Source organism: Penicillium canescens (genome assembly GCF_028828765.1).
Source record: "Penicillium canescens strain IBT 15451 chromosome Unknown utg000002l_segment0_segment0, whole genome shotgun sequence".
Classification (NCBI taxonomy): Eukaryota; Fungi; Ascomycota; class Eurotiomycetes; order Eurotiales; family Aspergillaceae; genus Penicillium; species Penicillium canescens.
Window position 1 is genome coordinate 2,923,500 of NW_026703964.1, and position 25,314 is coordinate 2,948,813.

At 49.8% G+C, this 25,314-nt stretch overlaps 10 protein-coding genes across 10 annotated transcripts; 4 read left to right on the forward strand and 6 right to left on the reverse strand.

Moving 5' to 3' along the window:
- Positions 1-1,844: 1,844 nt before the first annotated feature.
- On the reverse strand, positions 1,845-2,957 carry N7446_002309 (ER lumen protein-retaining receptor; the record flags this gene model as incomplete). The annotated part of the gene is made up of 3 exons (XM_058511058.1): positions 1,845-2,417; positions 2,477-2,784; positions 2,858-2,957. 3 exons carry the CDS (start codon positions 2,955-2,957, stop codon positions 1,845-1,847), a joined length of 981 nt encoding a protein of 326 aa, XP_058376594.1.
- Positions 2,958-4,522: 1,565 nt separating this feature from the next.
- N7446_002310 (uncharacterized protein) lies at positions 4,523-4,819 on the reverse strand (the record flags this gene model as incomplete). The annotated part of the gene is made up of 1 exon (XM_058511059.1): positions 4,523-4,819. The coding sequence occupies one exon, from the start codon at positions 4,817-4,819 to the stop codon at positions 4,523-4,525; it is 297 nt and encodes a 98-aa protein (XP_058376595.1).
- Positions 4,820-5,131: 312 nt separating this feature from the next.
- N7446_002311 (SANT/Myb-like DNA-binding domain-containing protein) lies at positions 5,132-6,679 on the forward strand (the record flags this gene model as incomplete). The annotated part of the gene is made up of 6 exons (XM_058511060.1): positions 5,132-5,714; positions 5,866-6,244; positions 6,311-6,358; positions 6,416-6,448; positions 6,502-6,585; positions 6,638-6,679. The coding sequence occupies exons 1-6, from the start codon at positions 5,710-5,712 to the stop codon at positions 6,677-6,679; spliced, it is 591 nt and encodes a 196-aa protein (XP_058376596.1). The 5' UTR covers positions 5,132-5,709.
- An 818-nt stretch (positions 6,680-7,497) lies between these two features.
- N7446_002312 (purine-cytosine permease family protein) lies at positions 7,498-9,586 on the forward strand (the record flags this gene model as incomplete). Its single annotated transcript, XM_058511061.1, has 6 exons — positions 7,498-7,950; positions 8,006-8,156; positions 8,210-8,282; positions 8,341-8,457; positions 8,515-9,220; positions 9,295-9,586. 6 exons carry the CDS (start codon positions 7,498-7,500, stop codon positions 9,376-9,378), a joined length of 1,584 nt encoding a protein of 527 aa, XP_058376597.1. The 3' UTR covers positions 9,379-9,586.
- A 37-nt stretch (positions 9,587-9,623) lies between these two features.
- Positions 9,624-12,597, reverse strand: N7446_002313 (Cytochrome c oxidase subunit Vb; the record flags this gene model as incomplete). The annotated part of the gene is made up of 9 exons (XM_058511062.1): positions 9,624-10,052; positions 10,109-10,203; positions 10,278-10,378; positions 10,489-10,650; positions 10,883-10,936; positions 11,086-11,305; positions 11,468-11,477; positions 11,550-11,776; positions 11,830-12,597. The coding sequence occupies 9 exons, from the start codon at positions 12,595-12,597 to the stop codon at positions 9,965-9,967; spliced, it is 1,725 nt and encodes a 574-aa protein (XP_058376598.1). The 3' UTR covers positions 9,624-9,964.
- Positions 12,598-13,604: 1,007 nt separating this feature from the next.
- Positions 13,605-13,838, forward strand: N7446_002314 (uncharacterized protein; the record flags this gene model as incomplete). Its single annotated transcript, XM_058511063.1, has 1 exon — positions 13,605-13,838. One exon carries the CDS (start codon positions 13,605-13,607, stop codon positions 13,836-13,838), a length of 234 nt encoding a protein of 77 aa, XP_058376599.1.
- A 50-nt stretch (positions 13,839-13,888) lies between these two features.
- On the reverse strand, positions 13,889-14,158 carry N7446_002315 (uncharacterized protein; the record flags this gene model as incomplete). Its single annotated transcript, XM_058511064.1, has 1 exon — positions 13,889-14,158. The coding sequence occupies one exon, from the start codon at positions 14,156-14,158 to the stop codon at positions 13,889-13,891; it is 270 nt and encodes an 89-aa protein (XP_058376600.1).
- Positions 14,159-14,203: 45 nt separating this feature from the next.
- On the reverse strand, positions 14,204-16,947 carry N7446_002316 (uncharacterized protein; the record flags this gene model as incomplete). The annotated part of the gene is made up of 1 exon (XM_058511065.1): positions 14,204-16,947. The coding sequence occupies one exon, from the start codon at positions 16,945-16,947 to the stop codon at positions 14,476-14,478; it is 2,472 nt and encodes an 823-aa protein (XP_058376601.1). The 3' UTR covers positions 14,204-14,475.
- Positions 16,948-16,971: 24 nt separating this feature from the next.
- prp8 (U4/U6-U5 snRNP complex subunit PRP8) lies at positions 16,972-21,598 on the reverse strand (the record flags this gene model as incomplete). Its single annotated transcript, XM_058511066.1, is given in 3 exon segments — positions 16,972-16,991; positions 17,009-17,653; positions 17,671-21,598. 3 exon segments carry the CDS (start codon positions 21,596-21,598, stop codon positions 16,972-16,974), a joined length of 4,593 nt encoding a protein of 1,530 aa, XP_058376602.1.
- Positions 21,599-22,011: 413 nt separating this feature from the next.
- On the forward strand, positions 22,012-22,756 carry N7446_002318 (60S ribosomal protein eL34; the record flags this gene model as incomplete). The annotated part of the gene is made up of 4 exons (XM_058511067.1): positions 22,012-22,035; positions 22,090-22,103; positions 22,239-22,362; positions 22,568-22,756. The coding sequence occupies 4 exons, from the start codon at positions 22,012-22,014 to the stop codon at positions 22,754-22,756; spliced, it is 351 nt and encodes a 116-aa protein (XP_058376603.1).
- Between the last annotated feature and the right edge of the window lie 2,558 nt (positions 22,757-25,314).

Genomic DNA, 25,314 nt, shown 5'->3' on the forward strand with positions numbered 1-25,314 from the left:
GTTGTCTGGGTGGAAGATAGACGCCGAGGCCACAGATTGTGAAACAGGAGATGAAACTCCACGCAGGGGAAAGTGTGGAACTGCAGGGGCTGGGAGAGGTAGATGGTTGGATGTAGTCTTGGTTGTAAATGTATATCAGGAGGCTTGAATCCGAGGATGTTTCTTGGGATGAGAAGATTCACATTTCCAACTGTCGACGGCTGCAGATTTTATAGATTCATCCGGTCGAGAAAAAGAGGGGTGCTTAGAGCGAGATAGATGCACCGGTCTGCCTGGTATACTCCGCTTTGAGCGATATCACAGCTGGCACCCGGGATGCCTTGTGAGGCAGGATGTGAACTGTAGTCTGGAGGTGTTAACTATAGGCTCAGAGAGCACCAAAATCGACCTCAGTACCGCCGAGGAGCGCTGTACCGCATTGGAACATGGGAAACTCCAGCAAAGACTCGACGAGGGCCTATATTTAAGCGCTGCGGATCCGATAGTCTAAGTGTTGATATCCAGCGCGGTTCCGCCCCCATCCTACACCCCGGAAGGGGCTCAGACTCTGCATTGTGAAAAGAAATTGAAGTATTTCTATGACTTCAGACCCACCGCAACGGGTCAGAAAAAGAAAAACAATTCAAATCTTTCTCTCCACTAAATCAAATTGAACAAAAAAAACCGGGGTGGGCTGTAGGGGGTCCATGTGGGCGATCCCGCTCTGGGCGCAAAACAGACAAAGCGTAGCGCTTAACGTAGTTAGATTTCATAGTGATTTGAGATTGCATTTGGCCCCCAAAAAATGATGGCCCCATAGCATGACAGTTTCTCTGATGTTCTGATGTTCTGCACGGCTGTCAGCCTTGCCTATCTCGCCTTAATGATATTTCGGCAGCCCGAGCAGCCCCAAGAGCAGCCCCCGGAATAGATGTAAATCAGTCACAGCCTTCATCTCGTGAAGACCATGGGAAGGGATCATGATCCTTCCAGGGCAGCGGGCGTTGTTCACGGGCGGCTCTCGACTGGTCAAAGGTCAATCCGGTTCTCGAGGCTGAAAGCTCCGCGAGCCGCTTGGTGGCTTTGTCCACGGAGAATTCACGACCGCTGGTTACGCGCTCATGCAGACACCCGACGAATCCCCATTATTCCCGAAGGCGCAGAAGAACTTTCTTTGCGTGGTGCCAATGATGAAAACATTGGCAGATCGTCGGATCTGGCTTGGCTCCGAGCAAATCAGGGGCTTTTTCCCGTCTCCATAGCATGTCCCCACAGAGAGAGGTGTTCGGCGCATTCTACTGTAAGCGCCAGGCGTGTCTGGACCTTGGACTCATCATCACAATGTCAGCAATTGAACTGTTGGATAAATGATAGCTCCAGGTAAGATGCATAGCTGTCAGACGCCAAGCTCGCTATGAGCATGCAGTCTAGGGTGTCCAAATTGCACAGGTCGTAATCGCCCCCAAACATTGAGGGCATGTACTGCACGTCTACAGGTTGTCAACCCCCGTCATGTGATCAATATCGAGAGTCCTTCCCACTGGGAAGTGGGCTTGGGGCCACAGGGGGCTAGTGACATCAAATCAGCCTGGGGTCACATCGTGCAACGGTGTGGCACAGATAGCCCCAAATCTTGGGGCCGTTGATATTCATTTTCTAGGCCTATCTAGACAATCCCCGAAATAGCAAATGAACATCTTGGAAAAAAAAATTTGGATATCAAACCCCTGACCAGAAGGCTAGAAAGGCGGATCTCCCGTGCAGTCCATCCATTTAGAAGCCACTGGGGGCTATGCTATGCTTCAGAAATAACGGCTTTACTGAGGTATATCTCAAGGGGCGGTAGTATGTGTGGCAAATCATCGTTAATGAGAGGTGTTGGCACGGCGCTCGTCGGTTTCCTCGTCCTCATCTCCCGAGAATCCGTCTAGGCTGTCTTCATGACGGTGACCCTTGCCGTGACCATTCTGGTCCAGCGTATCGTCAGCGGCAATGGAGATCCCCCGCGCGCCCCATCGATTGTGATTTGAGTGACTGTCCACTCCTTCCTCCTCACCCTGAAGATGTTGCTCTTCGTCTGCAGATCGTCGCGATGCCCGGAAGTTCACTACTCGGTTCACCAGCCAGCTGTTTCCATAATCCTCGGAGTCAACAACGCCGCCATTTCGGAGCTTGACGCGCTGCCGCGAATAGTACACCCAGGCGAAGTCCACATAAAAGGCGGTCTGCACAACGCCAAACACGACCGATATCCAATCATCAAAGCGGCGCTCCGTAGCCACACGCACGATCCAATTGAGGATGTAGAAGGCTCGGTACGAGCCCAGAGTGAGGAGGTAATATGAGTCGATCACCGTTGGGACAGTGGTCTGGCGGAGTAGAAGGAGTTGCGGCAATACACACACGGATTCCAGGATGATGGAGAAAGCCCAGCAAGTCTATCGGTTTGATTTAGTGAATGTTCGTAAACTTGGTTGAGAGCGTTCTTTCAACCTACCTCCATGAACCAGTTTCTAGGGTACCCGTCTCTTTCGAGAATCAGGATCGCGATGGGTGCCATTACAAAGGACCCAAGTGTGGACCACATGCCGAGCTTCCAGGCTCTCTCCCTCTCTCGTGTGCGTGGATAGACCTTGAAGATCAAGAAGATCAGGTAGAAAGACGAAATTAGGTAGAAGAGCTTGAAGGAAACATTATAAGCAGTGTGCCATGTCCCAAACCCTGACCATGTATAGGATGAGAAAAGATCGAGATAACGGAAAATAAAAACGATGCCATAGAGAAGTTGCGTGAGGAGTGAGACTCCTATAAGAAAAAAAATTGTGTCAGTGATCTCTGTATGTTAGCTCCAATCGGAGTCGATCAAGGGCGTACGGACCTTCGGCACTCTTATTCTTGTGGATTGCCCAGATCAGGACGCATACTGAGCTCAGATGGAACAAGTCACCGATGATACGAAATGCATTCCAAGAACCCATGGTTTGAGAGTGTAGATGAAAGATCACGGAGTGAAAGAGACGCGGGGGTGGGTGTGGACACCTGTCAGGCTACCACCATTGAGGTCGGTACCAAGTATCTGGCTGGGAAGGTCAAGAGCTTTTGAGTGATTCGACCTAGAGGACACCTATCCTCTGTGTATATATGGTCCAGAAAGCTTGATGAAGAAGTATAATCGAAAGGTGAAGGTACTCGAGCTGGAGTCCTGGGGGAGTTCGTTATCGGCGATCCACATGAGCTTGGGCCGCGCGTGCCCTCACGTGACACTTGACGTCAGCCCGTCGATCAACCGTTGCACCAGAAGCATGTCTATAGAAGCTTGGTAGGCTATTGTTGCCTGTTGCTTGGTTTCTCGTCATGTGCTATTCATTACCGCTTCGGATTATGTGGTCATAGTAGAAAAAATCCCCGAGCTCAACCGATATATATATATTAATCAACTTAACTTGGCACTGGTTTGCTATTAAGAAGATTTATGACATGTTTCTTGATTTCACATACAGCGCAGACACTTAAAAAGCCACTGGGAAAGTACAGTTCGAAAAGGCTGGCAAAGATGCGGGGGGCACCGAGGAACAAGTATTAGTTTACTTAGGGCACACGACTTCCATCCCCTAGCTATCTAGGTTGCTGAAAGTTAAATCGAAGCTCTTCCTAAGCTTCTAAAGTGATACCAACCAGCTAGGATTCCAGTTTAAATTGCTATATTGGCTATTTGCTCTTACGCGATTCGAGGCCTAGATGCTCCAGGTGACGCAGGTGACGCGGTAAGATTCCCAATTTGGACGATCTTGCTGTAGGATTGACAATCTCGCATACGTAGAGCGTTTGGCCCATTATGCGAAAGCCTTCACCTGGTAATAAAGTGGTACAGTCTAATAATCCAACGGGATAACATTGTTAGGCATTCAGGGAGTTTGATGAAATAAAGTGCTGATTAACTGTACTTGTGCGCCTGATATTGAGAATAAGGTACCCATTTGTCTCAAGCTAGATAGGTTCCTGGGATTGACTTGAGCGAGCCATAGTATCTGATAGCGTTAACTTCGAAACGGTCAACCCCTTCTCTGTTTATGAAAATAGGCGATGCAAGTCATAGTTAACGTAGGTATGCTTGGCGCTGTCAGTCCGCATGGGAATAATGCCGCATCAAGCGCAATTTAGTACACCTGATCTTTTGCATAAAACCTAGTCAAATGGAGAGTTTGAATGATCGCAACTTGAAACCCTTTACCCTCTCAATTGGCGATCACAAGAAGATCAGCAGTCCTTATCAGCCCTGTCATAAGTAATGGCAATTGCCACAGATTGGAAATTGACCAGGGTGGTAATGTGTGTGACAAAAGCTATGCCGGCAAGTTGTTGAGAGGCTGGACCTCTGGAATATATACACGCCTTCATTTAACCCCGCGCCGTACCTAGGCAGGAAAACTGCTGACAGGGACCTTCCCAATCCCAGAGCATGCATCTACTTGGCAAAGACTTTGCATGGGGTCAAGGGAGGGGAATAGGACTTGGTGGCTTCAGGCGAAACCGTGTGGCTGATCTAGCCCGCTAAGTCTCGGGTTGGACGGACACTTCTACTGAATATTGGCACTGCGGGATGAGCTCCCGGACCATTGGATGACTTTGCAATAATCAGGCCCTCGGGCGTGTTGTTGACTCGCATTGGGCATGTCCTGTCATCCTCGCACGGTGTTGTGAGATCTCGCCGGGTCACCGGATTCTGGAACAGGCCACTCGCGGGTCTCTTCGGCCCAAATGTCTCATGGAAGCTGCCGGACGTGCCCAGCTTTGCTTCTGCATCTTGTCGCCGGCCGAATTGGAGCACAGCACGAGCCATGATTTGTGACAGGCCCCCTGTCCGGGCATCGGTTCCTAGGCTACGGAAGAACCTGTGGAATGCACCGGAGGGGTTGGAGGCGCGTTTGAATCGACACTGACTTCTATTTAGATGCAGAATCTACAGTATATAATTGAGTATAAAGGAGTAGATGTAAGATGTAAGAAAGTAAGAAGTAAGAACAATAGCGGGGAGGTAAGAGGTTGAGGGGGTAACAAACCAAAGTAGTCAATAATCAAGAGAAATGACACTGATATTCTAAAAGAACAATTTACACATTCTAGAAAAGAAATCGAAATCAACTATTCAACTATTCAACTATTAACTATTAAACTATCAAACTATTAAACTATACAAATGCTGAATGTTGTGATATGAGGTGACTCCATCCCCGCTCTCTTCTGTCTCTGCCATTTCTCTCTCTTCTCCTCTTCTCTCTGTAACCTTGTCTCTCTCTCACTTGTCCTCTTTCTCCCTCTCTCTTCTTTTCTCCTGACCTGTCTCTCTTTCTTACTTAAGTCAACATTCTCTTCCTTCCAGCCTCATGTTCTCCCCGTATTCGGAAGAATTCGAGGTCCCCGAATCGACGCTTCGACCATGCGATTTTGACCTGTGAGCCCAACCTCCCTTGACTCTCTTCCTCTCCCCCCCCTATACACTCCGATCGGGGTCTGGAACTTCCCTATGTCGCGAGATATACCTTTCCTCTGTCGTTGTCACCCTTTGTCAGTCTGGTTCTGCCTGGGGTGCGCCTGTGTCATCGTCTTTGGTGTAACGCTTTCCGACCAAGGCGCGCCAAGTACCAGATCCTGCTAACCCCCCTACGCGGCCTTTTTGTATGTACAGATGAATCGACACAGTGTGATTGAAAACTGCATGTGTCTTTCACCATGTCGTAAGTCCCTTCGTCAGTGATCTCCGTCCGGCCTCCAGCTGTGGGAGGGAGACTGGACTGGATTTGGCACTGGGTCGCGTTTCGTCACATTTCTGCCTCACTACTCAGTGTATGATCGCTTCACTTTACTGACTCGTCGCTACCCCATCAGTTCTCCCCCGACCTCAAAGCGTATCAAGACCTCGGCCACCACCAGCGCTCCGCCTCACATGCTCGCTCAACAACAAATCCATCCTTTTCATCGTGTGCCGACCTTCGAAGGCATTCCCATCCCTACTGCGCCGATACCTACTCAACAACCGCACGGGACGTCGCGCAAGCGCCCACCTTCTCCTGCGACAGGATCGTCCATGATGGCTGCCCCCGTGAATCCGGCGGGCGGCGCGATCGAGGGTGACCCGAACGCTTTTCCGCAAGTCGAGTCCACGCCCAAGAAAAAGGGGCGGACGAATACTCCATGGACTGCCGAGGAGGAGCAACGGCTTAAGACTATGCGCGACGCAGGCCGAAGCTGGTCCGAAATCGCAAAGGTGCGCGCGCGCGTCTTTTCTAATTGAAGCTATGGGTTACTGACCTTTGTTTCTCGCCTATCGCAGACTTTCCCAACCCGTACCGAGGGAAGCGTCAAGAAACACTGGTACAAGGTACGCGATATAAGGTGCCCCTGATGATATGACGTGTCTCACTTACATTCCCTGCAGGACATGCACTACGCCGAATTCGCCGAAGATGAGGTATGATCCTGATTTCTTTAATGTTCGCCGCATCACCCGCTGACAACGCACAGTCTATGAAACTTCGGGAAGCCATCAAGGAGTATGAGGCAAACAAGTGGAAGGTAATCGGTCAGAAAGTCGGCAAGCCAGCCAAAGTGTGTATAGATGGGAACCCGATATTGCGCATTCAAACTGACCAACTTGCAGGCCTGCGAACAATATGCCAAAGAGCATTTCAAGAACGTCTGACCACTATGGCTCCTCTGATGAAGTGATGATCTCGTTTTCTTAGCATCTTTTTACGAAGTTGGCATTCTCTTCCGGATTCCCGTTCCAGAGCGATGCAAGTTACATCAATGGCCGGAGGCCACTGGTTTTACAAGGCAGATGGAGTTGGTGATCTGGATTTCTTTTTTGATCTCGTTTTCAATCCGCGCAATGAACTATGAGCATGCGCAATGCGTCGTTTTTTTGCGTCAAGGCGTTGCCCTTTTTGTTTTTGTTTTTTTTTTTTTTTTTCAAGCGCTTGGGATCTTTCTGCGCTGTGTTCCTCAATACCATATGATTCCCCAGTAACTAGGAAATTGCAAGGCAGGAAATGGCCTAGACTTCTGCACGTACATGTAGATCAATGGAGGCGGAAAAGTAAAACGCGGGCGATCTTTTTTTCTTCCCCGCGGCTTTCGGCATTCGACCCGTCTTTCCCCAACTCCCCGTGAGTCACCCATCTTCTTCAATTGTGCGATTTTGGAGATTCCATTTGGTTTCAAGGTGAAATACATATCCCATCTACTGAGACCGAGCCTGCTAACGCCATCGGGATTCACAGTGACTCGAAGGTGACACAATCTCTTCCCCAAGCCCACCGCAGTTACCATGAAGACGAGTAGTGTGGTATTGTCCGAAGATCAAGGTATATAGATGCGCCATCTGCATGGAGACCGGTGTTCGACATATTGTCGTTCTGAGAATATACGGTTGAACTTGATCTGGATAATTCCAGCGAAAGGACTCATGCGCGCTTTTGCCCCCTTCAGCAAACCAGCCATACTAACCTGTATCGCAGCATGGCCTCAGAAATCCCCACCCTAGCGGTGCATTCCAATAAGGAAGACCCGACATACGAGTCTAAGAAATCCGGCGTCGTGAGCAAGGATGCAGAGACTTATGATGAGCCCACTGCCAATCGCCACAACCCCGTCGGATCGCGATTGGGCTCGCTCCTCAGGTCGTTCGAGCTACAGCTCATCGAGTATAACCTGGAAGCGCGAGGTATTGAGCGTGTTGCAGCGCATGAACGCATGAAGCGAAACTCGTGGGTTTCGTATCTGCAGGCATTCCTACTCTGGGTTTCGATTAACCTTGCGCCCAATAACATTACACTCGGGATGCTGGGGCCTGCGGTGTATGGCCTCAATTTCCGAGACTCGGCGCTCTGTGCTGTGTTCGGTGCTCTTATCGGTTCCCTGGTCTCCTCTTGGATGGCGACATGGGGGCCTGCGTCGGGCATTCGGACTATGGTGCGTTTTACATATTGGACTGTCACATCAATTCGGAAGAACTAATTGGTGATAGGTTTTTGGACGGTACTCAATGGGCTGGTGGCCTAGCAAGATCATTGTCTTGTTGAACCTGGTTCAGATGATTGGGTATTGTTTGATTGATTGCGTCGTGGGTGGTCAGATCTTGTCTGCCGTGTCCCCAGGGGGCATGTCGGTGGCCGTCGGTACGTATGCTGGGGTATTTTGATCAAGTTAGTTGTACTGACTGATAATACAGGCATTGTGATCATTGCAGTCATCAGCTGGGCAGTGGCGACATTTGGTATCCAAGTCTTCCATTTCTATGAAAGGTTCGTTTGGAGCATGATATTGACATTTCAAGTGAGTCACTAACAGGCATTCTACCAGATTTGCATTTGTGCCCCAAGTCATCGTAGTCTGCATCCTTTTCGGAGTCTCATCGACGAAATTCGACTTGTCAACCCCGCCCACAGACGAAGATACCCGGACTATGATAGGCAACAGGTAATTCCAGAAGCCTAAAGCCCAAAATCCATACCCAAGTCTGACAATAAACACCAGGCTATCCTTCTTCTCCATCTGCCTAAGCGCCGCGATCACCTACGCCCCTCTAGCAGCCGACTTCTTCGTCTACTACCCAGAAAACACCTCACGCCTGAAGATCTTCAGCCTAACCCTAGCAGGCCTCATCTTCTCCTTCACAATGGCCCTAGTCTGCGGCATAGGCCTCGCCACCGGCATCAACATCCACCCAGAGTACGCGGCGGCCTACGATAAAGGCCAAGGCGCCCTAATCGTGGAAGGATTCGGTCCCCTCCACGGCTTTGGCAAGTTCTGCTCCGTAATCTGCGCCCTAGGCCTGATCTCCAACACTATCGCGCCCACCTACTCCGCCGGCATCGATTTCCAGATCCTCGGCCGCTATGCCGAGATGGTTCCGCGCGTGATCTGGAACACCATCGCTGTCATTATCTATGTTGTCTGTGCTCTTGTTGGCCGCAGTCACCTCTCTGAGATCTTTACTAACTTCTTGGCTTTGATGGGATACTGGGTTGCGATTTGGTTTGCTATCATCCTCGAAGAGCGCTTTATCTTCCGTCTTCGGACGGGATATAACTGGGCCATTTGGCGAGATCCGTCCAAGCTGCCTATTGGTGTGGCTGCTTTTATTGCCTTTGTTGTTGGTTGGGTTGGGGCTGTCTTGTGTATGGCTCAGCTTTGGTACATTGGACCCATTGCCAAGTTGGTGGGCGCTTATGGTGCTGATGTGAGTGATATCCCATCTATCTGTTGAGTTTCTAGTTTTTCCTTCGTTCTGATGCTAACCCTCTTGCTTATCAGATGGGAACTTATGTTGGCTTCTCTTGGGCTGCTCTTGTCTACCCGCCTCTGCGGTACATCGAAATCCACTTCATGGGTCGTTGATATTGACATGGAGGAGACATGGTTAACCTACCTGTTAAAACTCTTCTGGTATATATGGTAGACTTTGTTTGATAATCATGCATTGTATATTGATCGTTATTTACGCATTTCTGCCTATATAGCATCTTGATAGAATATTCAGAGTATACAAAAGTGATGTTAATGTTTGATTTGATAGAAACCTATGTGTTAGAATGAAACGAATGAGCATAGAATAATTGGAATGCTTTCTATAACCATAGTGCCATGGGGGATGGTATCCCACAATCGTTTCCTATGATATGATTATCCCGTTGCAACGTTGTCAGATGTCTAAACAAGAACACGAAAGATTCCACCTCACACTTCATCTACAAACACAATACCATCCATCCGAGATCGAGGATGCATATCAAAAGTAATAAAACCCCACAATACTCTCATTTTCACCCACTAGAGCACTATTCTACAAAAGAGACAGACAAGTCACGGAGACGGAACAGGGAGAGACACACGCAATAATGTTGACACTGTATTGGAATTTCCATGCCAGAACCAAAGAGGGTAGATCGTAGACCCCACGCAAGCAAATAGCGGTGTTAAACATTTACCGGTACCAGTACTCAGGCTTGACGTAGTCGGCGAAGGTCTTGGGCTCGACGTGAGGGGGTGGTGGTGACCGTGGTCGTGGTCGTCTAATGGACGGAAAGTTAGCATGCCGATTCATTTAGACAAATAGCCAGAGGGAAACATACGGGAGTGGGGGTCCTCCTCGGGTCCGACGTAGTTCAGCTTGACGACGTTGCCGCACTCCATGCAGCGCTCGATGGGGCGCTCACGGGAAACCTGAGAGGTTTGATGTTAGTCTCGAGGGGTTGGAGATGCGGCCTGGTCAGCTCGGATTGGATAGGCGGTCATACGGTCAGCCAGTTAACCTGGTGGGAGTCGACGGGGAAACCAGTGCAACCGGCATATTGCTCATCACCAGCACCGGGGACGATGATGGGATCCTCGAGTGTGCCTGTATAAAGACGATGGTTTGATTAGCTTACGTCGGTGACTTCCGAATGTAAGATCATGCGATCCGCGGGAATTTCGTCATTCGGAAATTGCGATAGAATTGTGGAAGACATACCCTTGCGGGAGGCATCAAGGGGACGCATGTCGAAAATGTCAATGCCCTGCATCTTTCCGATGAGTTCCAGACGCTCGAGACCGGTGGACTGGTCGAGATCGGTGGGAATGGTACCGGGCTTGGCGCCCGGAGGAGAAGGTCATCCTCAACCTTGATCTCTAAATGCCAGCAAGAAATAGTAGTTAGTATTATGCTTCGGGAGTATCATATTGATATAATGGCAAACTTGGCTCATCACTCGGAAAAAGTATCCACACGACCGACATCCGAGGTTCCACGACGTTTAATTGTACAAACGAGGGTGCACTGAGCGGTCGAATAGAGAATTCTCGAGCAATAAATGCCAGCTGATGGGCCATTGGTTGTCATAGGATCGGGTTCAACACTCACCATCGAAGGTCAGGATCTTGCCCTCCTGCTTAGGAGCCCACTTCTTCTCGTTGGCTGTAAATATTTCGCGTCAGTCAACGGTAGTCGAGGAATTCAATGTATTTAGGTCGTTATAGCACGCAAAAAGTCAATTGGAAGCCAATTGCGTCGGGATGCGCGGGGGTTGAAGCATGCTCGGATCATGCCATATGGGAGTCACGTACAGCGAACGATGGAGGAAGAGAAAGGGCGCTGGGCGAGAGTGAAAGCGCGGGCAGGCGAGCGCCTCGCAAGGGCGGAGGCTGTACGTTGGAGGAACATTGTCCTGGAGGAGATGGGGTGGATGACGCGGGCGTTTGGGGCAGGAAAGAGGGAGTTTGGAGGTTTGAGGTTGGGCGAGTTTGAAGCCGCTTTGGCCCGAGCGCTTGTGATTGGTTGATTGACCTGTCCAATCGAACCACAGGTAATGATGAGTCATCTTAGCTGATTGGCGGACCTTCACCTGGTGGGGCACAGAGACCAAAGACGCAGATTAGCCGTTTTAGGCCAGTTAGGGCTGCACGGGTAGGGCACGGTGGAAGTATAGCTAAAGTATAGACAAAAGACCGTTATAGCTCTAGAATACAGGCCCTTTTACCATAGAGATCCCCCATATACCATTCAAATGCGACTCTTGCTCCTGCCTTACATCTTTCGTTTCTTCCCTTGCGTCTTTCGCTTCTCTTTCATCTCTCGCTCCGGCTCTTGCACCTCTTCCTCCTGGTACTGGTCCTGGTCCTTATCTTGTTCCATCTTTTGTAACTCTTTGGCCCTTTGCTCACACGCCGCTGCGTAGTTCTTCTGTTTAACCTTCTTCGCTACGATCTGCCATCGCTCTTTCTCATACTCCCTTATTGCCGCAATCAGTTTTTGGTCCTACCATCACAATTAGCACTCAATTCGGAGAACTTTTCCATGGATATACAAACCAGTTCCGCGTCCCATTGCGGCCCCTTTGCACTTACTTCCTTGCAGTAATGTACCTGTAAGGTGCCTGGCGCTCGACCAGGGAAAAAGTCCGCAATCTGCCTCCAGGTCAACCCGTCGTCCTTGCTGCCCAGTCGATAGGGGTCCTTGCAATTATGTTTTAGCTGTCTCAAAATCTCGTCATCCTCCAGTGTGAACTTTTGCTTGAATTCGCATAGTGGCCGTGGGTCTGGCATCCCAGTCATTCCTACCACACTTTTATGGTTCGTTGGTTTATTTGTTGCTTGGGATGCATTCTCCTGCTCATCCTGTACCCCTGATAGTCGTGGCATCGTGTATTTGTGAGAACTTCCCATAGGTGGCATATATTCATTGTCCCTAAACCGGTGGGAAGGTTCGGGATTGTCCTGTATCAGTGGTGGTATTTGAGGTGATATCTCTGCCTGCAGGCTGTCCGACGTACGAGGAGTATTCCATTGCACCCAATATTGATTGTCGTATTGAGCCTGATTTTTGGTGTCCTGGAATTGGGTCGGGTGTGGAAGCTGAAGCCCAGGGAAGCGTGTAGTGTCATTAACAGAGGTGAAATGAGGTAGTAGCGACGGCAAGTGCGACGGATTCGCTTGATGGGGGTGAGTGTATTCGGTAGGCCGGTCATGTTGTTGCAGTTGGTGTGAATTGTAGTAAACATGATCGGATGTACTACCCATGGGAGCATTTTGATGATAGTCCATAAATCTTTTGTAGTATCCGGTATTGTTTGCAAGCATGTACCGAAAATGGCGGGATCTGCGGTTCCAACAAAGTCCCTCTGCTGTATGTTCGAGGACGAACGGCCAAGGGTTGGCGGAAAAAAGGGATCAATCCTAGGGAAACGAGATAGCAGCCAAGGCCTGCTGTCACATAAGAGATCTGTGGAGAGCAGACGTGCGCCTGTGGATGTAATCAGAACAAGGATAGAAACGTCCTCTAGCCCCAATTGATTAAGTGCAGACAGGATAGGGCTTCTTTGGGAATGTCAATTTGCAGGACTTGCAGCCTGAGATGTTGTTCAAGCGTAAGACATGATAGAGTAGAGAATGAGGGACTTGGATATTTGACTTCTAGAATCAAAAAATAAAAGCCGGACAAGGTATGTCTTTAAATTCAAACGACATCTTTTGGAAATCTCCAGCCTAACCAAGAGAGAGAATCCCAGGCGCACCGGTGGCCAACTGGAGCGTGCGTTACCGGCTGATTTTCACCAATCTCCAGTGAACCAGACTGCAAGAAGGAACTGTCACAGATGTCCAACAGCTACAAAATTCCTCTGTGATAGGCATCCATCAGGTTGAGTTTCATCAGTCGAAAGTTTTCAACGGGAGTGATCTCTTTTCGCACAGACATCAATTCTTCGAGGGGTTCAAGGAACTTTGCTTGTGGAAGCGGCAGGACTGCCACCAGTTTTGTTTGCAAATCCAGGGGTCAAACACGAAACAAGTTATGGACCAGGGTATGCTAGGACCATGAACAGTCAGGAAAACATGACATATGACGCCCGTCAGCCTTTAACCGGAGGCATGCGGAGGTATCAAGCAGCATCCCATTCGCCGATATGATCTTCTAGACAAGCGCTCCGTATTGCCGGGAGCAAAGTGAACAATATGGCATCTGCTGATGGAATGGTATAGGTTAGTCGAGTAAGCGAAGAGAAGCCATTTGTTCAGTGCGCCGGGTTTCCTCGGAGCCAAGACTGCGCAAGTTCAGAGGTCAGAACAGAAGAGCAGGGGTTGAAACAATGGTGATCAACCCGGCAAGACGGGATTTGCGTTTGGGCCTGAAATTCCCTCCAACTGGGAGAAGTGGGAAGGAAAGAGAAGAGGAAAAAGACAAGGGTTCAAAGCCAACAATGGGCAGTCCGGACCATACGCAAGATATCATTGGAGGAAAGGAGCAGTTTGCGAGTCAGTCACATCAACTTGTTGCGCCACACCAAGCCCGTGTTTTCTGTCAAATGGCAGTGCAGAGCTAGGATTCGGATGGACTACCGAGTTCTTCTAGGTGCATGCGGGCCGTCATCTGTCAATAACTCTGACCCTTCTGATGCATGGAAGCGGGATAGAGAGGAGTTTGTGCAGGCTTGAATGGTGGGCGATTTCGATAGTCACGCAGGTATATTTGTTTGTTTGTTGAGTTTTGCACATGGCCCTCCCGCGCATTTTGGGCGAAGGAGAAGCCCAGCTTAGATGTTGGGCTGAGTGGCTCAGCGCATATTGTTCCATGACCAGGTGGGCGCCTGCTGTAGTAAGCCTCAATCACATCGCGGCAATCCTCGGAAGAACTCATTGTCATGATTGGGGATGTGTGGCTGCCATGCCAACTAATGGATCTATATGCATTGCAGAGCAAACTGCATCCTCGTATACATGGGAAAGAAATAAAATAAAAATCATTTCACTGATAAACATGGAATGCAATTCGCCAATAACTCGTACTATACAAAAATCCACACATCTTGCTTTTCCTTTAGCCTGGGTTCTCGCTGCAATACATGAATTAAGGTTGTCGTGATACAAGCCAAATAAAAAAAACAAGTGAAAATAGTAAGAAATACAGACACCCGGGAAATAGGAACAGAAACTTTGCAACGCCTGACCAGCTGCGTTTGTTTACGCAAAGTTGTCAGACCGATCCACCCAAATATCTTCCAACTCAGCGAAGTTCTGAAAGTGCAGAGGGCGGTGTTGGTCGTCGTAGAACTTGAGCGGAGTGTCAATCTTGACGTAAACAGGCCGCTTCTCCACGCTACCGAAGGAACTACCCATGAAGCTGTAGTTCCAAATATTGTCTTCGGGCACCAAGAAGTAGCCGCGGATCTTGTCACTGAGTAACAGCTGACACTTCTCACCCATGTTGGTAGAGAAGCCCTGTGGCTGATCCGAGGTCGTGTCCTTGTTCTCAGCACCCCATTTGTAACCTTGAGGAGTCAGACCCCAAGCGGCAAGTGAGACGGACCCAGGAGTGAAGGAGACAGTCATGGTCACAGTCTTCTTATCCCAAGAGGGATGCGCGTTCATGAGTCGGGCATGATGCGTGACATCCGCTGCAGACATGTACGGCGGCTCATTTCCTGAAACCGTGTGAATCACACCGAGCGGCTCTAGGTTCTGGAGGTAGTCATGTTGTGGCAGTTGGTGCGGGAGTTGGACATCCCGGGTGTTACCAACTTGGGGAATCATGACAATGGTGCGAACCTCCTTGACCTGGTCGTTGTCTGGCGGAGAGCTACCGTAGATGTAACCCGTAACCTGCACCCGGAGATCGGCAATGGTGATGAATCGCTTGAGGACGTTCTTGGGCATGATGTAGGTGTAACCCTCGTCGCGGATGTCATCAGAAGAGACGTAGATGTTGTTAGACCGGGTCCGGAGGTTGGACGTCGCGATCGCACGAGTACGCCACTCAGTCTTGGATGCAAAGGATTGCTGCTCATACTGAGACGTAGTGGTGACAATGATGTCCTCGCCACGGGCGTTCTGGGTCTTGGTTGTCACGGCGGTGAGCTGCTTTTGCTCCTCCTGCTGCTTCTCGATCTCGGCCGCCTGCTGTCGCTGCAGGGAAGGCGCGCTAATCTCCATACCCAGGATAATATCACGGACTTCACTGCTGGTCAAGCTCTGCACGTTCACATTGTTCTTCTTGCCGTAGTCGTTCAGGATCAAATCACGCAATTGCACTTCAACCTTGATCCAATCCTCATCGGAGAGAGAGGGCCAGATGTGGTGCTCCTGGGTGATGACAGTCTTGTCAGGGCGAAGAATGATCTTGGCTTTGTCGATGTTGACGTGGAGGGCTCGGAGAATGAGGATCAGACGAGAGAAGGCAGTGTACGGGGAAATGGATTTGAGCCACTCGTCATACAAGTTAAAGAGCACCATCTGAGGTTCGGTTGCACGGAGAATCATGTCCGCCAGCTTCTCAACCTTCATAGCAGCCTGGAAGGGCAGCTGAAGCTCGGAGGCACGGATGGAAATGTTGGGGAAGTCAAGCAGGTGAACCTCGAGAGGATCAAGAAGACCCTTACGGGTGACAATGAGCTGTTTCGGTTGCTCTTCGACGGGGAGAGACCGAATAAGAGCTGCCACTTCTTCGGCTGTCTTCCACTTGGCCAACTGACCCAGACGCTTCTGGCCTGCCCAGACACTGGTGTGAATGATCTTCAAGAACAATTGTCCAGTGCGAGGATTGAAAATGAAGATTGCACCGTTGATGGGCTTCGTAGTCAGGTTACCCTCGAAGGTTTTGTGAATCGTGACACGGTAGACATTAGTGTCGTCAATGAACAACTGAATCTGAGGACTGAAGAGCTCAGAGTAGTTCTGTGAATTGAGGAACTCCTGATTGCTCTCCGAGGCATAAAGTTGCAGACCCTTGCGTATACGTTCACGCAATACATACAGGGCCGGGTTGGCCTTCATGATCTTGGCCATAGCCTGCTGGATCAGAGTTTTGAGACCTGGGAAGTATTGTCCGTAGGCTGAGAAGAGGTTGTATGCAAGATCGATACCGATCATCAAACCAGTACTGGAAGGATAGATGCTCATGCTGTCAGAGGTGTAGTCGAGGTACTTGGCACGCACATATCGTTCAATGTCATGAGAATCATAGTCGCCATATCTCAGCTGCACATCCAACCAGAACTTGTTGGTTGTAGTGGGTTCATAGACATCCTTGGTGTCGAATACCAGGGAAGGCCGAGTAACGTTCCACTTATTGGTCGCGAAAAGGAGGATATCCGCACAAGAGCTGTTCATCTTGTAGGATTTACGCGGGTGGATAGTCTCCTTTTGAACGGCTTCGATACCAAGCTGCTCCAGTTCCTGGTCCAGAACCTGACACAGATCCATAACAACGGACTCGTGAATCTTTTGCCACAAATGGGCACGGAAGATCTGAATCAACGAGATCTTCAGCGTTGGGATCTTACCGTGTAGGAAGATACCAGTAAGATCCAGTTGAACCTGGAAACCGACATAGACGTTCGCGCGGTTGATAGTCGGAGACCACCACAGAGTAAAGCGGCGGTTCGGAATCTGGTTCAGACCAGACCTCTGGGCATTCGTGAGCTTTTTGAACTTCATGCTATTGGAAAGTTAGCTCAAATATCATTTAGAAAGAGATGAAACTAATAAAAGCACTTACCTCTCTTCGAAACCACTGGCTCTCTCCCAAAGAGACCCTCCCAGGACGGAAAAGCTGTCGCTTTGAATAGGGTGTGCTCCAAAATAGTTTCTACTCCGCCAAGTGCTTGAATGACGTCTGTGCGGTAGGCGTTGAGATTCCAAAGTTTACCATCATGTCGCTGACTCGTCCACCAGAACGGATTGCTCTTCATCAGCTGGTACTGTTTGAACTCCGCACGGAGTCGGAAACCCTTGTCGAAGCTGAGTGTGCTTCGATCCTTCTGGAAGAGGGTGTTGATACGGGGAAGACCACGATCCCAGCTGTCTTCCAGATCCTCCAGGGTCAAGCGGCGGTTTTGCTGCTGAGCCTCCATTCGCTTTTGCGAGTACTCCATCCACACACGCTGGGAGTCAATGAATTCGGCCTCCCAGGGAATGATGTAGCGGAAGATGTTCGGAATCAGGGTTTCTTCGTCGTGAGACATACCCGCTCGGAAGTGAGTAATGCCAGTATCTGTCTGCTTAGACCAGCGCTTGTCACTGGTGGGAATGAGGATGTGAGATCCCGAGATCATACCGAGACCACCAAGCTCCTTGGGTGTGTAGAAGACCGCAGGGGGAAACGAGACGGCATCTTGGAGTTGAGACCGATCTTGACACGAGTCTGGATTTTAGTCTCACATTTCACAATGGTGTCGAGAAGGTTGACGGTCGACACAGCAGCCTCACGATAGTATGTGAAGAGAGCAATCAGGGCAGTGTTCCACTTATTGGCAATTTTGGTGAAAGTCGTCGAACCGGAGGACATGAGTATTTGTCGGATACGGTTGTTAAACTTCTGAATATCCTCTTCGGTGACCTGGAGGAAGGCATGCGCCGTGCGCTCCTTGGTGGAGTTATCGACCAGAGACCAGACACTGTCCTTAACGGAGAACTCCTCATTCATGTTCCGAATCTTGGGAAGAATGCGAACTTCGAAACCGTTCATGGAGAACAACAAGTTGGGGTTGTCCTTGCTGTACACGCTAGCGAATGTATCATCCCAGTCAATGGTGGTGATAGATCTCGGGAGACGATTCTTCATGTCCCAGAAGACAGCACGACCAAGGTTGACATCGTGACGCATCAAGCGCATACGACAATCGCGAGGCCAGCACTTCTTGTTCTTATAGCCAATGACGTTTTCGAAGTTAGGGTCCGGATTTTCGGTCAAGAAACGTTGAATCAAATCGCGCGAGTCATCGGCCTGGAATCTGAAGAAGACCCAGATCTTGTCGACGTAACGTGTGTAGAGACGGATGGGGTGTCTAGTCTCGGTAGCACGGTCCCTGAACTGCAAGAAGTCGTTGGGGCTTCCAGGAGGACCAGCCATTTCGCTGGCTCTCTGCAGACCAAGGAGCAACAAATCGATCATCAAACCGTAGTATTGGAACACGAAGCCCGAGAACTGAAGACCTCGGATAAGACCATAACTGTTGGTGTGGTTCATATCCTTGTAGCTGAGCTGAACATTGTTCTTCGAGGTGATGTAGTCAGCCAAGTTGTGATCCATGATCAAACGCAGCAGTCGGTTCAACAAGGTGAGATCAATCTTTTCGTAGACCTTGGAAAGCTCGGTTTCGATCATGACGTTGGTCTCTCCCTCGGAAGTTTCCCACACATTGGACAGGTTATTAATACCTTGGGTCCACTTGTAGGTCAAAAGAGGAGGAACTTCAGAGTCGGAGGGCTTGATCCAAGCAGGGAAGAGATGGCGCTGCTCAGCCTGGTACCAGAGATACTGGTCTAGGTAAGCATCGGTAATCTTTTCGATGGGCTCGATGTCGTAAACGGGGTTGATGTTGTTGTAGTTGTCATTCATGTCGATCTTGACCTCCTTGAAGGCTCTCTGTGTCAGAAGGAATCGCTTGATTCGTGCCAATGTGGTACCGGGAGAGTCATAGGCCTGCTCGATGAGGGCCAATTCCTCTCGTTGACTTTGATTCAATCTTCCCTTGACAGAATAAGACTCACGCAGCCGCTCGAGGGCAAGGATCAAAATTTTGGTGTCGTGCTTGTAGGAAACACTGGGGAAGGGAATCGGAGAGAACTTGCGAGACTCCAGCCAGTGAACCATTGTGGTGTAGATCGCAACGGCTTCCTCGGAAGAAACATAGGGACCATCTTTCAGATAGTTGTGCTGGCGCTCTTGCTCGGACTTGAGCCAGAGACGCGTAAGACGACCCAGGTTCTTCTTTGCAACGGTCTTGTCGACGGTTGCACCACGGCGAATTCTCTCTCGGTTGTAGTGGGCAACAGAAATCCACCAGTCCGCCTTGCTCTTGACGTATCGAAGGATGATGTTCTCAATGGGAGCAGGGAGACCAGGGACCTTCCAGGGGATGTTACTCTTCCAGCACCTCCAAGCCTCGGACAAATGTTGCAAGACAACGTTAACCTTATTCTGCTTGATACCCTCGGGCATCATGTCCATAAGATCGGCCATGACGGAGGCACGCAGTTCCAGATCAAAGTGAGATTCCACACGCTGCTTGGTGACGGTCTTGGCGACGCCCTTGCTGTGACGACCCTCAAACTGACGAGAGAGCAAGTTGCCGAGCCAGCGCTCCAGCAAAGGAATAATACCACGCATGAAGAAGAGCCAGACTCTCCAGGCTGGGGCCCAGAAACCACAACCAGGTCCCTTACCGACAGGGCCAGAATTGAATCGGTAGTAGATCAAATGCTTCAGGTCTTTGCAGGAACGGATCTGGTGCATAAGCTTGTACTTGTAACGGTACATACCAGTGAGTTGACCCACATGGTTGAAAGCATACAGAATACCATCTGCAAGCTGGAAGGCATCGATGTTACCCAGACGGTATTGGACCTGGGCGTCGACAATCAACTTGGTCAAGCGAAGAATCTCTCGCATCAAGTGGAAAGCGTTTCCGAAACGAGACTTCTTTCGCTCCTTGGTTGTCAAAGTCTTGACAGGCTTCAAGTTGAAGTTGTAATCAAGATGGAGATAAGTCAAGTTCTTGCGGTGGATCAGCAAGTTAAGCATGTTGAAACCCTGGCGACAGACTTGCAAACCGGCCTCGACCCAGTCGATGGTTGTTTGCTGGAAAAACTTAGTCGTCTTCAGAGTCTTCATGAGGTTCTGTTTGCTCTGGGCCTTGGGTGTGCTCTTGTGTAGCTCATTCAAGACGTAGCTCTTGAGCAGCTTTTGGTAAGAGACCCGGACCTTCACGGGTTGACCCTGCGGGCAGTGCTCCAAGTACCATTGCTTGACCAGTGGCACGTCCTGTGCACGAACCATTTTACCGGACCGCTTATCGAATGGGTGAGGGGCCCACCACAGGGCGATGGCGGACGCGGTGTCGGGTGTGTAGAGTTCCTCCTCGTCAAAGAATGGCTCGACCTCACCTGGCAGCTCAAATTCGTCGTCTTCATTATTGCCGGGTCCGAAGATTTGGTCTTCGTGGCTGACTGTAATATTTTTTGGTGCGACAGAGCGGGAAGAGATGGGGTTGATGACGGGATCGAAGTAGAAAGCGGGGAGGTTAGGGTCTTCGGTGCGAACATAGACCACTTGGGGGTGAGAATACCAAGCGACTTTGACACTTCGGGGTAGGGTGTTGTACAGGAAGGGGAAGGTGACTCGGTATTCGGTCCGAATTGGGGCACGGAAGATGATGCGGTCAATGGCGTTAAACTCGCTGAAATCCTCGTCGTTAGGGTCAATGTCCTTGTATAGAGGCTCAAAACGGGGACCACCAGGAATGGCGACGTTGAGGGCCTTGGCAGTGAAGAAGCTGTTAAGGTCGAACATGTGATAGTAATTTTGGTCGACGACATCACTTAGAATCTGGTGACTGAGACGATGAAGAGTCGCCATCTGGGGAAGGGAAAGGTTCCACTTCTTGTAGCTCGGGCCATTGACATGGGGTGTATCGAGGAGGGGGCGGTGGTCGTAGAACCATTCGTACACAGCCGCATCTTCTTCCTCGTCGAGCTCCATCTGAATGGGTTCCAGCGGCTCAACATCTTCAATATTTTCCGACCAAGAAAGAGGCGGTTCCTCGTCATCGAACGGAGGGAAGCGCATACGCTTGAAGTGTCGGCGATCGCTCTTCTCCCGACGCATGCACATCCACATCGTTGCCCACTGGGCGTGGAAGACAGGCTCGATGACACGCGGTATCTCGTTGACCAGAGTCAGACATCCGTTGACGTGATAGAGGACCTTGACTTCTCTTGCTGACTCCCAGGGCATTGGCATGTTCTCCAATAGCTTCAATACGGCATGAGGCATGAACTTGAGCGCGCCGAGGTAGCTACGCTTCTCGTTGGTGAATTTCTTCTGCGAGACATCACCGATATCTCGTACAATCTTTCGCAAATGCTCTGGAGGCATGTCCGCCTTTTGTGTTTCAACAAATCCTCCCTTGCGCTTCTCGCCGAATCGATTGCGTTGCGTGCGCAGCCATTCGTTCTTCTTCTGCGCAAATTTTGCGACGGTCGGGTCGGCCGGCGGCTGATAGCCTGGCGGCGGCGGCGCCAGCGGCATGGAAGGAGCTGCACCCCATCCTGGGGGAGGAGGAGGTGGAGGCGGCAATGAGGCCATGATGGTAATTGATGGGGGAAAGCCCACCCTCCCTCGTAGATGTTGCGTTGGTTTCAAGTCGCGTTAAGCCACGTCGGAGGTCATAGGTAGCACGACTCTCAGCTGGGAAAGTAATTCCAACTGGAGGAGAAGACACCAACAAAGGTGGAAGATAATAATTAAGATGAAAACGCGACAAAGATCGAGATCCACGATCCCCTACGCGATGTGACTATCTCTGCTCCTGTCTCCCGTTGAACTTTGAGGTGGCGGCTCCGATTGACACTAGTCCGCATTGGGGCTAGCGCAACCTCGCCAAATCTGCGCTAGCGTCGGCTGAAGCAGAAACCCACACAAACCGTCTCGACATATTTCACTTTGCTTCACGACAACTCCGACAACTGCCGCCCTTGACCAGTTCAAGTACAGTCAAAATGACCAACAACAGACTGCAATACGTGAGTTCTATTTGAGATCTTGATTTGGGAATTATTGTTCTAACCCTATCGCAGCGCCGCCGGAACCCGTACGTTTCAAAATTCCCTCCAGACGAAGAATGCCCAATTCCACGTTTCCTACGATAGTCTGCACGATCACTATGAAGACGGGCCTGCTTTTTGTTCGGACGAATTATTGACGGTTCTTTTTTCTCACTCGATAGGTACAACACGCGGTCCAACAAGGTTCGCATCGTCAAGACCCCCGGCGGCGAGCTCCGGTACCTCCACCTCAAGAAGAAGGGTACCGCTCCCAAGTGCGGTGACTGTGGCATCAAGCTCCCCGGTGTGAGTGCTCCCTGACGCCTTTGGTGCAATTTTCGACGGTTTTGTGGGATGTGTGCGGTTACGGGTGGGCCAGACGAACGACCTGGAAAACTCTGTCTGGATGGACTGGGGTACCAATGACTGGCCGACCAAAACGCTGCACGCTCTCTACGACCGTCTCACATCAATTTTGGAAGTCCGATCGCCTGACAATTTTGATTTTTAGGTCCCCGCTCTCCGTCCCCGCGAGTACGCCCAGATCTCCCGCCCCAAGAAGAATGTCAGCCGTGCCTACGGTGGTTCCCGCTGCGCTGGCTGCGTCAAGGACCGCATTGTCCGTGCCTTCCTGATCGAGGAGCAGAAGATCGTCAAGAAGGTCCTCAAGGAGTCCCAGCAGAAGGCCGGCAAGCGCTAAGCGTGCTTTCTGTCGGTGTTGTTCTTTCGGTGGAGTGAATGTTACGGGAAAAACGGCTGGGAATGGTTCTCTTAGAATCCTAAAGATGAACAGGAACAGCTAGCACGCGGGTCCCAAAAAAAAGGCCCACTGCTATGCAAATGAATCAATTTCATTTATCTTCATGAGTGATTCCCAAATATGTCGAATTGAGTTGTCTGAAACGGTGTTCTTTTGAACCTAGGTGGAAGTTTCGCACTCATCTATTCCGACTCGCAACTGTTGTAGTCGATCTGCCATGACACGTTGGGTAGGTCTAGAATCTGGATTGACGCCTTTCCAGCTGGCACGGTCCTTATGGAAATTCACACTATAGTACCGTCTTGGTCTCAGTCATAACGTAGTCGGTGGGTAAAACAATGGCGTGCTCTGCGTTGGTCATTGCAGGCATTGCATTATCTGCCTGATATTGAACGTACTTCTCGGCGTCTCGGCCTCAAGCTATACGATACCTGCAGTGACGCCTTCCATTGCGTCTACGCGTGATTTGGAATCCACGTCAAGTAGGTGATCAGACTTCCGTTCCCCGGGGTGAATATCTTCACCGCGATAAGTATGGGTCCAATTCACGTCACCAGAAGCCAGTCTCTATGCTAGTTTCTCCCCTGCAACGCAGTTGTACGTGTAATCCTTGTTTCTTGCCTTGGTCGGAATACAGCCAGCACAGCAGCCGCCTGCCTCGCAAAGCGGTTGCAGGTCATCTCGAAACCCTAGAAGCGGAGCAGTAAATTATGTCTCCGTAGTATGGACAGGGTCTTGTTACAATGGGGACCTCTTGTCCGTAAAGTTTGACCCTTTTGCGGATTTGGATCTTGACTAGCCATGCAGCCAGCTTTAGGGTTAATGACACCGCTTGTTGTCAAGAGGGTTTCAGGGCCTTGGATCTAGACATTTCCAGCCAGTGCTTTTGGACTTCACGTTGGAGATTTATATTTGTTAGTATTAATGTTGCAAAAAGCAGTTTCATCGCCAGTGAATATAAGAAATATTGTCAGGATATACGCACTCGCAGATGTATATCAGGTGGCAAGAGCCGCACAAGTACTTTAGTAACCAGAAGAAACTGTTGTTAATAGCATCGTATCGGAAATGAATTTAGACACGATTAATATATCGGCATGACGCCTCCTAGCTGCTGATTCTCTCTTGACTTGCCGTTTCGAGTAGGAGATTCATCCCTGCAGCAGCATTGACCTGCGTGAGGCTGCAGACGGGATTGGTTGCAGATACACTGAACAAATGACCATATTAAGTATGGTTCTGTCTGTCATTCTAGGTACAGCTACATACAAGTAACGTTAATACATTTGAACTACGTTCATTTGACTTTAAGGTTAAAATGGAACAGAGACATAGCATTATGCTCGGACATACTTTGTGGCTTTTCTAACCACCCGCTACACAACATGGCGTGCGACGACCACAAAAGATCTCGTTCTCAAAAGAGATCTATCCTGTACTGCCAGTCTAAACTTGGTCGGTCTCTGCCAAGAACGAAAAGGAAAAATGAAGCCGTGTTGACATTTCATGTCAAAAAGTACCAATAGTACCAATAAACATCGATCCCTCCACTTCCGCTGTTCTACTAACTGTACGAACGCGCATATACATATAATCCCGTGGGACCACACAATTTGTCCGAATCTCGGAGCCTCTAAGCGATTTATAGATTAAGTCACCGGCCTAGGTGCCTTTCTTTTCTTTTCCTTCCTTTTCTTTTCCCATGTCAAACAAGAAGAAATTCTGGCGGTTGGATCCACCCAAAGCCCGGGGATACGGCTAACAGCAGACAATGGGATCGACCGACGAACACCCAAGAAGCGGTCAGGCGACTGTTATGTATCGAATTACTTCAAGGGCCTCCCGCTGCGAGTATTTGTGGAACAAGAGCGCATGAACAATTGACAGCTGTTGAACCCCGGCCCGCTCTCCCACAGATGCATAACAGGTGAAGTTTGTGCTCATTATCCAAAGACTTATGTAATAGTCGGGCTATAGAAGTCGTTACATTTGTATTTTTCCTTTGTTGCAGCTGATGCCATAACCACCAATATCTTCCAAGCAAAGAAAATCGAATTTACAAGTCCGAGAAGCCCGGCACCCAGCAGACTGGACATCCTATCGGCCAAACAGGCATGTACCAAGTGACAGGCATCAAACACAGCCTTTTCGTACCGACATCGATCAATTGATGTCATGAAGATCGAAAAATTGGAAGATCTACCCCTTTTTGCTTTTCTTTTTTCCCTTGAAGTAGTCGATAGATCGAATTCGATCTGGAAAAAACCAGCTGGGCTCGATTTGGCAACTACAGTGCGATAATTTGGGTAATATAGTTGGGCTGTACCTGATTTTCCTCGCTCTTGAAATTGAGGCTATAGATGCTGACTGCCTCTTCCCTGCATTGGAGCGGCGCCGAAGATCTTAACTCATTCACAAGGCTGCGGTATATCGGCTATGCATATCTACAGCACCAGTAGGCATGTACCGACCAAATTAAAAGAGTAGGTCATTGAACA